The sequence below is a fragment of the Lepisma saccharinum genome, chromosome 14, assembly GCF_977018435.1.
Source record: "Lepisma saccharinum chromosome 14, izLepSacc3.1, whole genome shotgun sequence".
Classification (NCBI taxonomy): domain Eukaryota; kingdom Metazoa; phylum Arthropoda; class Insecta; order Zygentoma; family Lepismatidae; genus Lepisma; species Lepisma saccharinum.
In genome coordinates, this window is record NC_139242.1 from 77400511 (window position 1) to 77414169 (window position 13659).

At 35.1% G+C, this 13659-nt stretch overlaps 1 protein-coding gene across 1 annotated transcript in view; it reads right to left on the reverse strand.

The window, feature by feature from the left end:
* The window catches only part of retm (real-time), a 133742-nt gene that overhangs the window by 13232 nt on the left and 106851 nt on the right, over positions 1-13659 (reverse strand). Inside the window, exons 8-12 of the mRNA XM_083136008.1 lie at positions 9248-9437; positions 7391-7479; positions 5355-5492; positions 2808-2928; positions 1460-1578 (exon numbers count right to left, since the gene is read on the reverse strand). Of these exons, the coding sequence (XP_082992134.1) occupies positions 1460-1578; positions 2808-2928; positions 5355-5492; positions 7391-7479; positions 9248-9437 (657 nt within the window). The remainder of the gene's footprint in view (positions 1-1459; positions 1579-2807; positions 2929-5354; positions 5493-7390; positions 7480-9247; positions 9438-13659) is intronic.

Sequence of the window (13659 nt, forward strand, 5' to 3'; positions counted from 1 at the left end):
ATAAGTGAAGTGAATTACATATTCTTGAAATGCAAGTCCTCTACTTAACCATGGTTAGTAGTTGAAGTGGAACTTTTTAGGTAAGGAAGATGTTTACTCATACCTTGGATTTAGCTACGTTGATGTGTGTACAGCTCAAGAATGGAACAGATGGGAGGCTATTTTGGGCAATTCCATTGACATTCAGTCAAATTTACATTCATTCTTTAATCATTTGCCTTGCACCTTCAAACTATCAATTCATGTAATTTCATTTTCTTTGATGAAAGTTATTTAATTTCAGAATATTCCTCCCTCATCTCAACCTTATGCACAGTAAGGCTAATCGGGACTGGACCTGCCTCCACTGGGCATCGAACCCAGGACCCCCTGATTACAAGGTGACAGCACAGCCACTGCGCCATTGGGGAGGCATAGATTTTTTGTAATTATGATGGGTGTGACACTTCTGAGACTTGACTTCAGGACCTTTCCCAGTCTTTTAGAAAAATCTGTAAAATATGTGTGTTTACTGAAGCAATTTTATTTCATTTTTACAAAGCAAACTTTACTCGACATTTAAATTCTTTTAGTTTCTAAAAATATTACTACATACTCTTTTTATAAACATTTTTTGCTTGTGACAGGTGTAAAATCATGCACATTATTTACTTTGAAGGATTATGGAACAATGCAAAGGCTATGAAAATTATCCTAAATAGATTCTTCTGAAGTAGGATACTTCAGAGCTTAATGAGACAATTAGAATGAAATCAGAATTAATTTAGGTTTCTTACGGTAATGAAACTAAATTAAGTGGGGACACCACACACAAAATCCCACTTCTACTATAAAAAGTAATAGGTTGAAAAGCCATGAAAGTAATGCATGTATCAATAATTCCAAATTCTGCATAGTTGTTCCTTTAATTTCATACATAATGCTTTGAATTAAAAAAAAAAAAACTTTGCTTGTCCATTTTCACATGGAATGGTTAATTTGTGAAAATTTTCCTAGCTGGAGGGAAAGCAACTGCTTTGTACATTATGTGCTACAGGTGGTTTTAATTTCAGATTTAACATAATCTCTACAATAAAAGGGAACATTATTTTTAATAATTTGGTAAGTGAATTATAATTTATGAACTTACAAAGTATTGCCATCAAGGAATAGAAAATTGAAAACACTGGAAGCTCGATTATACAGGTTTAGGGACCAAGGCATAAAAAAACTCCAAATGTGGGAAAATATAAAAGTGGGGAATATTTTATAACATTTTGCCGTGTTGGGACCATGAAGATTAAATGTGTAATGAAGGAACATGTAAAATCCAGAACATAAAATTCAGGTTTCATTGTATTTACATATGCTTTATTTACAATGAATGATGATGCCGATTGGTAGTGTTGTTGATAGTATTAGTAATGCACTTACACTTCTTGACAAAGGGATTAATTCTACTGTGACTGGAGCTACCTACCCTGCATGGTCCACCTAAGAAGTCTGGTAGATGCTCCTCGGCCATGTAATCGACCAATCCACCTGTTGCCTGGTAGTCATTGCCACCGTAAAAGAAAAATTTGGTCCGGGTGTTTTCGTCTGTGAAGGATAACAAGCATTTGCATCATAAAATTGATGAGTCTTTTATTATGAACTACAGTGGTTACCACAACAGGTGAAATAGTGTGTGTAACACTCGAATCACGAAAACAGTTATAAAAATGCAAAACTTGACAGTCAAATCAATCACTGTTTTTATTCTAACTAAATAACTCTCTAGCATTCTTAAACCTGAAGGTTTATGGCTGCAGCAACACAAGCCTTCTATCTGTCCCTACCCTGGGCAAGATCAATCCAATCTTTTCCATCCTTATGGATTTCTTTAGGTCCATCTCAACTTTATCTCTCTATCTTTGTCTTGGCCTTCCTACTGGTCTCTTACCATCAGGTTTCCCAACAAGAATCCTGTAAACTCTTCTTACCTCTCCCATTCGTGCCACAAGGCCTGCCCATCTAAGTCTTCTCGATTTAATTATTCTAATAATATCTGTACATGAATACAAATTATGGAGTTTTAAATTATATAACCTTCTCCACTCACTTGTTTCCTCATCCCTTTCACGTCCAAATATTTTCCTAAGGATTTTATTTTCAAATACTCTTAATTTATGTTCTTTATATTTTCATTCTAAGATCCAATATTATGTATTGCTGGGAGTTGTCAACTGAATAGAACAGAAAAAGTCAGTTATTTTAACAAGCCTTGAGGACAGTTGTTACAATCTTTTGTAATATAAGTTTTAACATAGTAACAATTAGAGTGCTGCAATGAGCATTTTTGTTCGACCGGCAAATAGTTCGCACGGATGACGCTAGATAGCGTTAGGAACTGACAGCTCTTCGATCACCATGACGTCACGAGCGAATTTCGCTCGAACAGGCAAAACGATCAGTATACGCTCGAAACCAAGTAGTTCACGTGTAACCGTAATTTTTCTATACTATTGGCCCTTCAAACATGGATCGTGAAGTGAAAGACGAAGTGAAATTCAAACTGAAGTGAACATAGTCATCCTTTTCATGTTAAAATGTAATTTAGTCCATCTTTACAACTCATAGCAATGTATGAAAATGAATAGATGATATGGGCTGAAACTACCAGGAAGGATTTTTACACATGTATTTGTACGATTAAAAAGATATTTGATATTATATATATTCGAGCGAATTACGCTCGAGCATGGGAGATTCAATCAAGTATTTTCGAGCGAAAGTGGTTCGATGCAGTACTCTAGTAACAATACACCCAAACTATATCTATTACTCACCTATGAAAGTGCTCACAAGGGTCCACAGAATCGGAAACACACGAGGAGCTCTGATTATAAGCACTAATCCCATTGTTTCTGGGTAATTGGCTTCCACAATCTCAATTATCCGAAGAAGGGCCTACAAAATACACAACATTCAAAGCTAATAAAAAACTAAAATTTTGGAAATGTAAGTAGATTAATTTGTAACTGATTTTATACATGCATGTATTTATATATTCTAACAACACACAGACACACAATAGTTTGCAAAATGGTCACCATGCAGAAACTCTAGCGACAATGTTGGAAATCATCTGTAGGTTATTTTTAGATCTATACCTTACAATTTCTTGGGGTAACAGTAGTATAAGCCGGAGACACATAAAACTCGGTTGTTTTCAAATAAAAATCATTGCTACTTACCTCATATGCATAGCAGAAGATTTTTCAAGCTGGCCATAACTTTTTTTTTCATGAAAAACACGTTACTTTTAACATTATAATCATTTATTGGTCGTTGCTAATTCGGCGGGCAAATCTTGACTCACGTTGTCTATCGTCAGCTGATATGCAATGTGCAGTGTTTCCAAACTTATGAACCGATAAATGCCGCACAAACTATTCACAAAAGGTTTTTAAGCGAAAATTGAGGCTAGACTCTACTTTACGTCCTTATCTGCATGATGATTGCTTCTTTGCGTTCGCTGTGCGCGATCATGGTGCGGCACCCGGCATCTCTTCGGGTAAGTACCTTTTTCTTTTTACACTTTCTGTTCACGATAGCCCCACTATACATTCACGGGGTCGAGGTATGCCTACGAGGTTAGGTTAGGCCTGTTAGGTTAGGTTCCATTAGCACTCATTTCACCCCTAAATATGTGCCTCATCATCTAAAAATACCTCAGTACGTTCAATTGCGCATATCCGGACAACATCGGTTTTTCTCGATTTACTCCTTCAGGAAATTTTTGCTCTCTTTGGGATTTACGTTGTTGAATTCCTTATAAAATAAGCTTTCCAACGATATATGACACGTATTCCTTAGGAAAAGGACGTATACTAGAGTCTTACCTTTTATTGAGAAAAAAAAACCCGCTCACACGTCATCTTGTCAAACTTCCGCGTGGTTGCTACACTGTGAGGGGGTTACATAACCAAACGCACGGAACATTTGATTCACGTAGTCGACGGTAATGGCGGCACGAGCTATCGCACGACGGAGATGCATGATTGACGAAAAATACCTTATTTACAGGCAAAATACGTACCACGATTATAAAAAAAATATCTCCGGCTTCAGAAAGTCCTCAAGAACACAATTCCGTAAGTACTTTCTCGTCTTTTCTCCTGTAAATTTTAAGAAATCCGTCTCCGACTTATACTACTGTTACCTTTCTTGGTCTTGGAGTTCACCCCATTTCTAGTAAACAGATACCTGGGGAGGTAAATGCAGGCAGAGCATGGTGTTGATCACATCATCCTCACAATTGGCCAAGACTTTGAATGTGTGAGATCCAACCTTCACTTCTCTTATATACCTTCATGGCATGTTGTAATGTGCAGTGGGATAACCTAGTCTTACTATTTCTATAGTACTAAATATAGTTTACACAAGAAGCAATCGTGTTTTTATTTTATTTATTCAGTCTTGGTTGCATATGAACCGTTGTTCTTTCCGAGTGTTAAATTACTGTTAGATTCTTTTTTTATATGCACAAGTAGTGTTGCATCTTACATAATTGAAAGTATAGAGAAAAGTTATATAAAACTATGTGTATATGGCTCATCCTTCAGTTTTGCAAAAGCGTGGGGATCAAAGCCATCACTGCTACTGCTCCACAGAACATCTTCTAATGTCAATGTTTGAGCAGAGAATATGCTCCTATCAGCCATTAAAACCAGCTTTAAAACATAAACAAAATACAAGAAAATATAATAAAAGTTTATATATTTTGATCATTCTTCACAAATGTTTGGGTAAAAATAATGTGAAAGTAGAAGGAAATATTTGAATATGTACAGTCACGGACACTGCTGGGTTGTAATGAATCCATTGAAAGTCAATGTATTCATTACAACCCAGAAGTGTCTGTGACTGTACCAACAAAGGTGTTTATCCTGTAATCATACTGATGCTGTTGTAGAATCATGGATAAAAATTTTCTGTAGTACAAGTAAATGACACTTGTAAACATGGTAATAATATGTAATATGAAATACATATTTTTAATACATTAAAAATATAAGGTTTTACACTACATATTATCAACATGCTTACAAGCTGCACTTTGTGATTTATTGTAAATATATTGTTAACAAATAACAGAACAAAAAAATAGCACTAAATTGAAATATACTTACAAAAAAAGTAAAGTGCTCCCCTGTGCTTTGCACCCCACCATGAAGGCATATAGGGGGTGTGGAGTTAGGGCCCCACACTTTCTTGATTTAATTAGTGTTGTATATAAAAAAAAGTGTGCAAGATTCAATAATGCAGTGAATCCATACACATCATGTCAATCTAGCATACACATTAGAATTCAATCAACAGATCACACAAACCTTGATGCCTGGTCGCCACAGATGTCTCATATTAAGACCCTCAAGATCAACCAACAGGGACCAGGCAGAGATTGGTTTTCCCAGGTTTCTGGTTGCTTCTTCGGTTAACCGTAGGCCCTCTTCGCAAACATGAAGGGTCTGAAGAAACAAGAAAAATCAATGAGTATATTTACATTACTTACATTAATGTTTTTGCAAGCACTTCTATTTTATTTATTTATTGCAATTTTCCATTTACTGTGTCTCAATGGTCAATAAGTGAGAGAAAATGACAACTATTGTATTTATAAATCAATGATCAATGCCAATGCTTCCTACCTTCCATTTTTTCATGGTCCATCGGTCACAGGTATGTAATTTATAACCTGTTAAAAAAAGTTGCGACTGCTAAGATACTAGAGAGAAGCCCACTCAACACACTCTTGTGGTATACCTTCTTGACATTTCAATGCTTCCATTGAGAATCTTTTTCAAGAGCTATACATATGCATGGTGTAATTTGGCACCTAACTTTGAAAGAGTGCAAGGGGCAGAGGAGGCATAATCAAACATGGGGGTTAACTTTAGGGTGAAGAGGCACAATAAACAAATGAATTCCAGGAATATTTTGCTAAATAACTATTAAATTTGCGAAATTATAAAAATTACTCATAACTTAGCTTCTCAGGTCCAAGAAAGTTAACAAAAATTCCATTAACTTGTAAATTTTAATAAACTTGCAAATTCTTTCTTCTTTGGGGGAGGGGGCAAGTGGCCCCCTTGTATATATGTATGTGCATGCATGTGTGTGTGTGTGTGTGTGTGTGTGTGTACACATGCTATACATGTATTAATATGAGAGTTCGATTGTACAGAAAATGTAATTATGCTATTTATATTATCATGTACGAAGTATTCACTATATGCTATTATTGTGCCTAAATGATCATTAATCGGTTCTGTACATATATTGCATTCTTCCATGTTGTATACGTTACATATTTATTTCTCTTGTAGTCTACGGTTATTACACGCATAAATAAACAGTTTTTCGTTGTGACGTTTCAGAACACACGCTCCCTTCATCAGACAATCAACTAAAAATAATTGTCTGATCAAGGGAGCGTGTGTTCTCCTGAAACATCGCAACGAAAAACTGTGCTTTTATGCTTGTAATAACCGTAGGCTACAAGATAAATAATTCTAGAATGCAAGCAATAGGTACATACAAGAAAAAGTTACATATTTACTTTTACAATTTATTTTTACACTAAAACATTTTCTTGGCTTATTATTGTGCTTGCCTTAAATATTGTATGTAATTTCATTTCCATAGTGTATTTATTCTTCCTTTATTTGGATTTCCTTCATGTAGAAGTTATTCAAATCATTGCTGTAATTCTTGTCTATAATTGTATTAATATTTTATTACTCGTATTGTTATATGACTATTTCCATACCTATGGACATGGGTCAACAGAAATAAAAAATATGAATATATAAACAAATCTAGGTTCATAATATGAATATCGTGGTAACGGAAATTTACAAAGAATTGACTATTCTGACTTTCTACATTATTACCACCATGAATTCAATAACTATTTTTTTAAAAAAACATTTACCTGGACACATGTAGATCAACAAAATAATACACCTAAGCCAGTGGTTCTCAGAGTGTGCACCGTGGCACCCTGGGTGCCCCGAAATGTTCCAATATTTTCACTGAAATGACACTTACTTCCAACTATGTGTTTATTTAGAACATTTTACAAATAAAATGTTTCTGAATTTGAAATGTACGTTTAGTTTTTATCTTAAGGCAAAAAACCTAACCACACAAACCGAGTGTTGCAAGTATTAGATAGGCCTGCATCCTGAACTAGGGCACCTTGGAAAAATCTTGAAACACTAAGGGTGCCATGGAACAAAAAAAGTGGGAACTTCTGACCTAAGCACTCGGAAATATGAATCACCATTAGTGGTAGCTGAATAAATTACATTTTTCACAAGAGTTACATGGAATTATACATTACTGGGAAATAATTTCAACTTACCAGCTTGAGTAAACCATCTTCTCCTATAGACTTGATTAAGCCTTTCACGTCCATTTGGCCAAGACGCAGCAGATAGAGTGGTCTGCCCTCTGGGGGGAAAATATGAATCACATTTCAATCATTTTATATTTCTCCCTTTTCTAATTCTCTGTTAATTGTGACAATACTGATGCACAAAGCATTAAGTGATGCCCATAACAATAACCACATGTTCTTAAATCCAAAGCAAAGGATTATCTACTATGTAAACAGTTAGAATCTAGAAGCACACATGAATAAATATACATCCCACAATGGATTAATGTCAATGTAAGAACTTAGAATTACTTCATGTCAAATATTTCTCTTCTTGCACCATTAAACATTCACAAAAATATGCATTTACGTGTATATATATACTTAATATTGTATTTAATGAGTGTATTTAAAATTTAGTTTTATATGTATACGTATACTCATTAATTGTATCTTTCCAGTTCTTATTTGTTTTAAAATTGTCCATATGTTTTTCTTCATCTTTCTTACTTATCTATTATTATTACTTTTTGTCTTGTTTATTTTTTCTTCTTATTGGATATATATACCGTTTGTAACTGTATTCTGACAAGGGTTAGGCGGGAGAACAGTGTAGGCTGAACCTCACCTGCTCAATAAAGATATATTATTATTATTATTATAATAAGGCAGTGGCCCAAAAAGAACACTATATGTTACATATTCCTTTCAAGTCATTGCAAATTCTCATGGAACCACAGAACTGCTTTTTTTCCATGTTGTATCACTTTGTGGTTACTTGTGGCTAATCACCACAGTGATGATGAAATAGTGATTGCATGAAACTGACGGCGTGATTGCCAAGGAATGCCCAGACAAATGATGCATCACATTTTATTAAATGCATAACTTCATGAGTATTTTATCTTCAGTCAATATTGCTGAGAAACCATCAATATTTCATTTGTATTATTAGGTCTATTAGAATGACCTCTTTACGTTTCAAAATTTCTCTTTTCTATATGTAGTTTATATCTAACATGTACCATGCTTCACAACCCTTGAGAATTACACTAATAATTAAATGACACCATTTTAAATCATTCACAGAAGTAACTTCTAAACAGAAAAAAAATACACCATTTTCTCACTGGTATTATCACATGTTTTCAGCTTCCCTTCTTCCACTTTTCCTTGACAATGTTGGTGAGCAAGAGGAAAATCTTTGGAATTTTAAATTTTATTCATATCGTATCGTAGCTGTGCTATTATTCTGTACATGGACTTTACTAAGCAAGAATAAAGTTAAATGATGTTATGGATGGTAAAATGAACTGTTTCAAAAAACAGGTATTAGAAGTAAGTGCAGGATGAAAGTGGCTATTCCAAGATAGGTAAAATTAAAGTGTAATTTCAAGTTGAAATTTTGGAAAATTCAATCTACAAATACAACAATTCTGATAATAAAATTTAATTTGTATTGATATTTTACACCAGCATTTCTTGAATTCTTGTAGTTGAATTGTTGTTTTAAGTCCACTTCATGCACAGAAAGGCTAATCGGGACATGGAGCTACAGTTTAAAGTGGAACCCGAACCACTATGCCAAGTGCCTCCACCAGGTATCGAACCCAGGACCCCTTGTTACACGACGAGGATGTTACCACTATGCCATCGAGGAGGCCCATCTTTCTGAATAATTTATGAACATGGAAAATTGCACTAATGAAGAACACAGGAAAATCCAAAAATCACTACTTGTACCGATTTGTTTATTGCAAAATTCACTAGGGCATGTTCATTCACTCTGATCCTCTAAAAATTTAAATAAAATATAAAATCCTGCCATTCCTAAGGTCTCACCTTTATCATGGTAATGCCAGCCACCGGGGAAGTAATCTTTAACAACCTGTGGTGTCTGGTACTCGGAGAGGATGCGATCAACTTGGTATTTCTTTCTCCAAACCAAAGACTGTGACAGCATTTCCCTCGCCTTCTCAACATTGAAATCACGAGCTCGCAAGAAACGAAGAAGGGTGGCATCATTAGGAACCTGGAAAGTAAGAGCATTTAGGTAATAAGACATGCATGCATGTACTGGGTGTAAGTTTCCATATTCAACTGCCATGCTGTAATGTTGCTACTGCAGATGCTCTCTGTCAAGGTTGCGTGCTCATGCTTCAGTGTTGAGCAGTTTGAGTGATACTTTCAATAAAAGTTTAATTATTCATGGGAATCATAATTCAACTATCGTGCCATACTTGTCAAGAGTTCTTGTGGATATTTGACGCCTTCCACTTGTAATCACTGTGCATCTACAATTTTCAAATCGGATGTAAATTAACATGCAGAGCATGTATAGTCACGAACATTGCTGGGTTGTAACAAATCTATTGAAAGTAAATGGGTTTATTACAATCCACAAGTGTCCATGACTGTACCATTGCTTATCTGATAAAAAGGGGTGAGTGCCAAAGTCTAATTTCTTCTTACATCCTGTGAAAATCACAAGACAACAGTGGCCGGCAAATACAAATAGTGGGTACTTATCAGCCCACACCTGCAGTGTCTCGAACCAGTTTGGCCAACCTCTGTGGCAGAGTGGTTAGTACAGCATACTATGAGTACCGGGCTGGGAATGCATGTTCTTTGTGTCCCTCCATCAATTCTATCACATCATCACTCATTTTCATCTTCACAATTAGTCAACAGTGCCAGAAAAGCTAAACAAAATCGACATTTTAAGATAGTGTCTTTACTCACTTTATTATAATTAAGAAAAAATATATAATAAATACTTATGTGAGTGAGTATCGTTGTTAAAAACAATCTTTAAAACTACGTTTCGCAGAGCTACGCTCCGCTTCTTCAGGTTTCTTTTTATTCAGCACATTAAATACTTCGTCACGTGCACAAATCCAGGATTGGGTAAAAAAGTTTTGGATTTAAAGACGTAAAATTATGTGACTGTTAAAAATGCCTTAAATGCTTGGCAATACTTCTAGAGGAGCTGTGTTCCCATCCTACCTATATGGCTGACTAACTCTAACTGCTGTTACGTGCGTACATTGGAAAGAATGTAACACACGTACAGACAGATTCTCAAAATCCATATTCCTGTCATCCTTCAAAGCTGGTTCTGCATATTGTTGGAATGCGCTGCCACCAGATGTTACCTTGTGTGCGACATATACCAGCTTTAAAAGGGCAGTAACAAAAGTACTTCTACATGAGCAAGGACAAAGCCTCAGTACACATGACTAGATTCAGCATGCTTACGTTGAAATCAAAACAAAAAATGAGCAGATTTGAACCCAAGATGAACATTTTGATGTGTGTGAATGAGAAAAATTGTTTTTATCTTTTTAGTGTGTTAATTACTGAAATATTTAGAAGTGAAAATGTAATGGAATTCTTATGTTATAGTAGTAATTGTATTTTGTTTGTTTTATTGTAGTAGATTTTGCGGGTTAAGTGGTAGAGCAGCCACAGGCTGAACTTCGCCCATGAATAAATAAATTCTAATTCTAATTGGAAGGAATGTAACACACGCACATAACAGCAGTTAGTCAGCCATGTAGGTAGGATGGGAACGCAGCTCCTCTAGAAGTATTGCCAAGCCTTTAAGGCATTTTTAACAGTCATGTAATTTTACGTCTTTTAATCCAAAACCTTTTTACCCAATCCTGTATTTGTTCACATGACGAAGTATTTAATGAGCTGATTAAAAACCTGAAGAAGCGGAGCGTAGCTCTGCGAAACGTTGTTTTAAAGATTGTTTTTAACAACGATGCTCACTCACGTAAGTGTTCATTATATATATATATTTTTAATTAAACAAAATCGTCCGATGTTTTGTGTTTGAAGGAAGCTCTTTCCAGCTTCTTTACTGGGACCCCTTTTTATGACGTGATTAGCTTATTAATTTATGACGCTCAGGGTCCTGGGTTCGACTCATGCCACAAGCTTGATACGAAATCAACCAAATCAATCAATTGATTGAATCACCCTGGAGAGAAAAACTTCCCACTGTCCGTCCATCAATATCTAGTGTAATTCCCAATCAGCATCTATTGCATGCTGGGAACTGTATCGTGGACAGCAGGAGAAGGGCAGACAGAGCATTCAGACACACTTATTATGTAGTGCGAGTTTGTAACAAATTAATATGGTTAATAAACTGATAATAAAATGTTCAAACTTTTGAATGCCACTGCATGAAAGGATACTACGGTGCTGAGGTGGTGGTTTGAACGCGAGTAGTCACCTGCACCTGCAATCATCTTTTGAGTGGTTACAAAACAGCTGCTTCATGGTTTCATTTAATATGTATATTTGTAACTGGTATATCTAAAACAGGAACAACAAATAAAGTGCATGAACTTTCAATGCTACTGTTTGATTATTCTCAAAAAAGTATTCATGCTCTCCAAGACTAAAATTATGAAATTTTGGCGACATTCACTTGTGCCTATCATTCAAGAAAAGTTGTGCTCAATAAGAGATCATGTTTAATGTCAGGCAAACTGAAATTCCCCTACATTTCCTTTGGAAGAAGTGACTCACTAGTTATGCATTCTATTGCTCCATGACTCACTAGGATATCAAAAAAGTCAAGCCCCTACATAAAATGTAAAATAAAGCTTAAATTTTGTTATTCAATATCCAGAAGAAAGAAATATTTATGTTATATTAAACAGCAGTGTTTTTAGTTCATTTCATGCTAATAAAAACGTTCTCAAATTCACTATGGAATATGTGGCTATACTAAAAATGAAATATTTTTACTTCATATTTTTTACTCAGTGAAAAAATATTATACAGGGCTACTATAAATGATTCATTCGATTTCAAAACACTGTATTTTCCAAAGTATTGCACATACAGATATGCATGACACACATTCAAACGGTATTCGAATTCCACCCATACATTTTGTTGCAATCCCCTGTCAATGGTCATCAGAGAAGCACTGATATGTTCCCTGAGCTCTAGCAGTGTTCTTGGCAGTGGGAGTACATAAACAAATGCTCTGTTTACATGGTGGTTCTTGTCTGTACTCTCCTTTGAATGCACGCTGCACTGCAATAACAGATGAACATCTCGCATGTTCCAACACAAAAACTCTTTTCTCGGTTTGTCGCCATTTTGTACAAGCACTGCACTCGTGCTGCCAACTGGTGTGTCACGATGGTGAGTTTACAGTCATTTTCATGTATCATTCATATATGTATGTGCAATACTTCAGAAAACACAGTGTTTTGAAATCAAAATTAATCATTTATGGTAACCCTGTATATGTGAAATTTGCTGTAAGGTTCATATTTTTGAATGAAAATATTAATTTGCAAGAACAAACTACATATGAATAACTATCAACCTAGATTCCTTAAAATGAGGCAAGCAAGAAGTGCAGTGAACTAGTGAGAACTTAGCATTTTAAAAAAAAAGAAGTAAATAAGCATGTTTACTGAAAAAGAAACTTGAGAAAATATTCCACCTTGCACAGAAATGAAAGTACATACGGCAGGATAATTCCATTTCAAAGAATAATAAAGACTTATACTCAGTTCACAAATCATTTCTCTCACTATAGACGGAAGTATATAATACCACAGTATAAGGCATATTTTCAGAATTCTATAAAATCTTGTCATCTGAAAGATAGAGAAAAGATAGGAAACAAATCTGTAGAGGAAATATTTGACAAATGTTCAATATCTGTAAGCAACATGCATTTTAACTTTGCCATATCAAAGGTAATTTGTGTGTGGTATCCACATCTCATTAGGTAATAGTTGCTCATAGTTTTAGTTTTAACATTGATGGGTATCAATTAATAACTGACGTATGATATATTTATAATCATGTACTGAAGAAGAATTGAGAAGTAATACTGGTGATGGATGGTGTAGAAAGCAGCATGATGTAAAATTTAGTGCTGAACATCAGATGAAGTACTCCACCTTGTGCACTACTCTATAAAATAACTTCTTTTAAACTAGTATGCTACAGTACAGTATCATTGAATAAAGAATGTAGAAACTATTTCAAGGTTGTTTGTGAAGGAAAATAAATTTCTCAGTTTAGAGCACAACAAATTCAGTCTGTTGATTCAAATTTTCAGGACTGACACAGGAGAGAATGATGAAATGAAAAACCAACAGATTTACTTTCCATTGGCTGCTCCAAAGATGAGTCAAAGCCTATTGGCTGACCTACCTTTCCAAGCAGCTAAGGAAAGAGTAAGGCCATGCAAACTGAGGGTGGGCTAC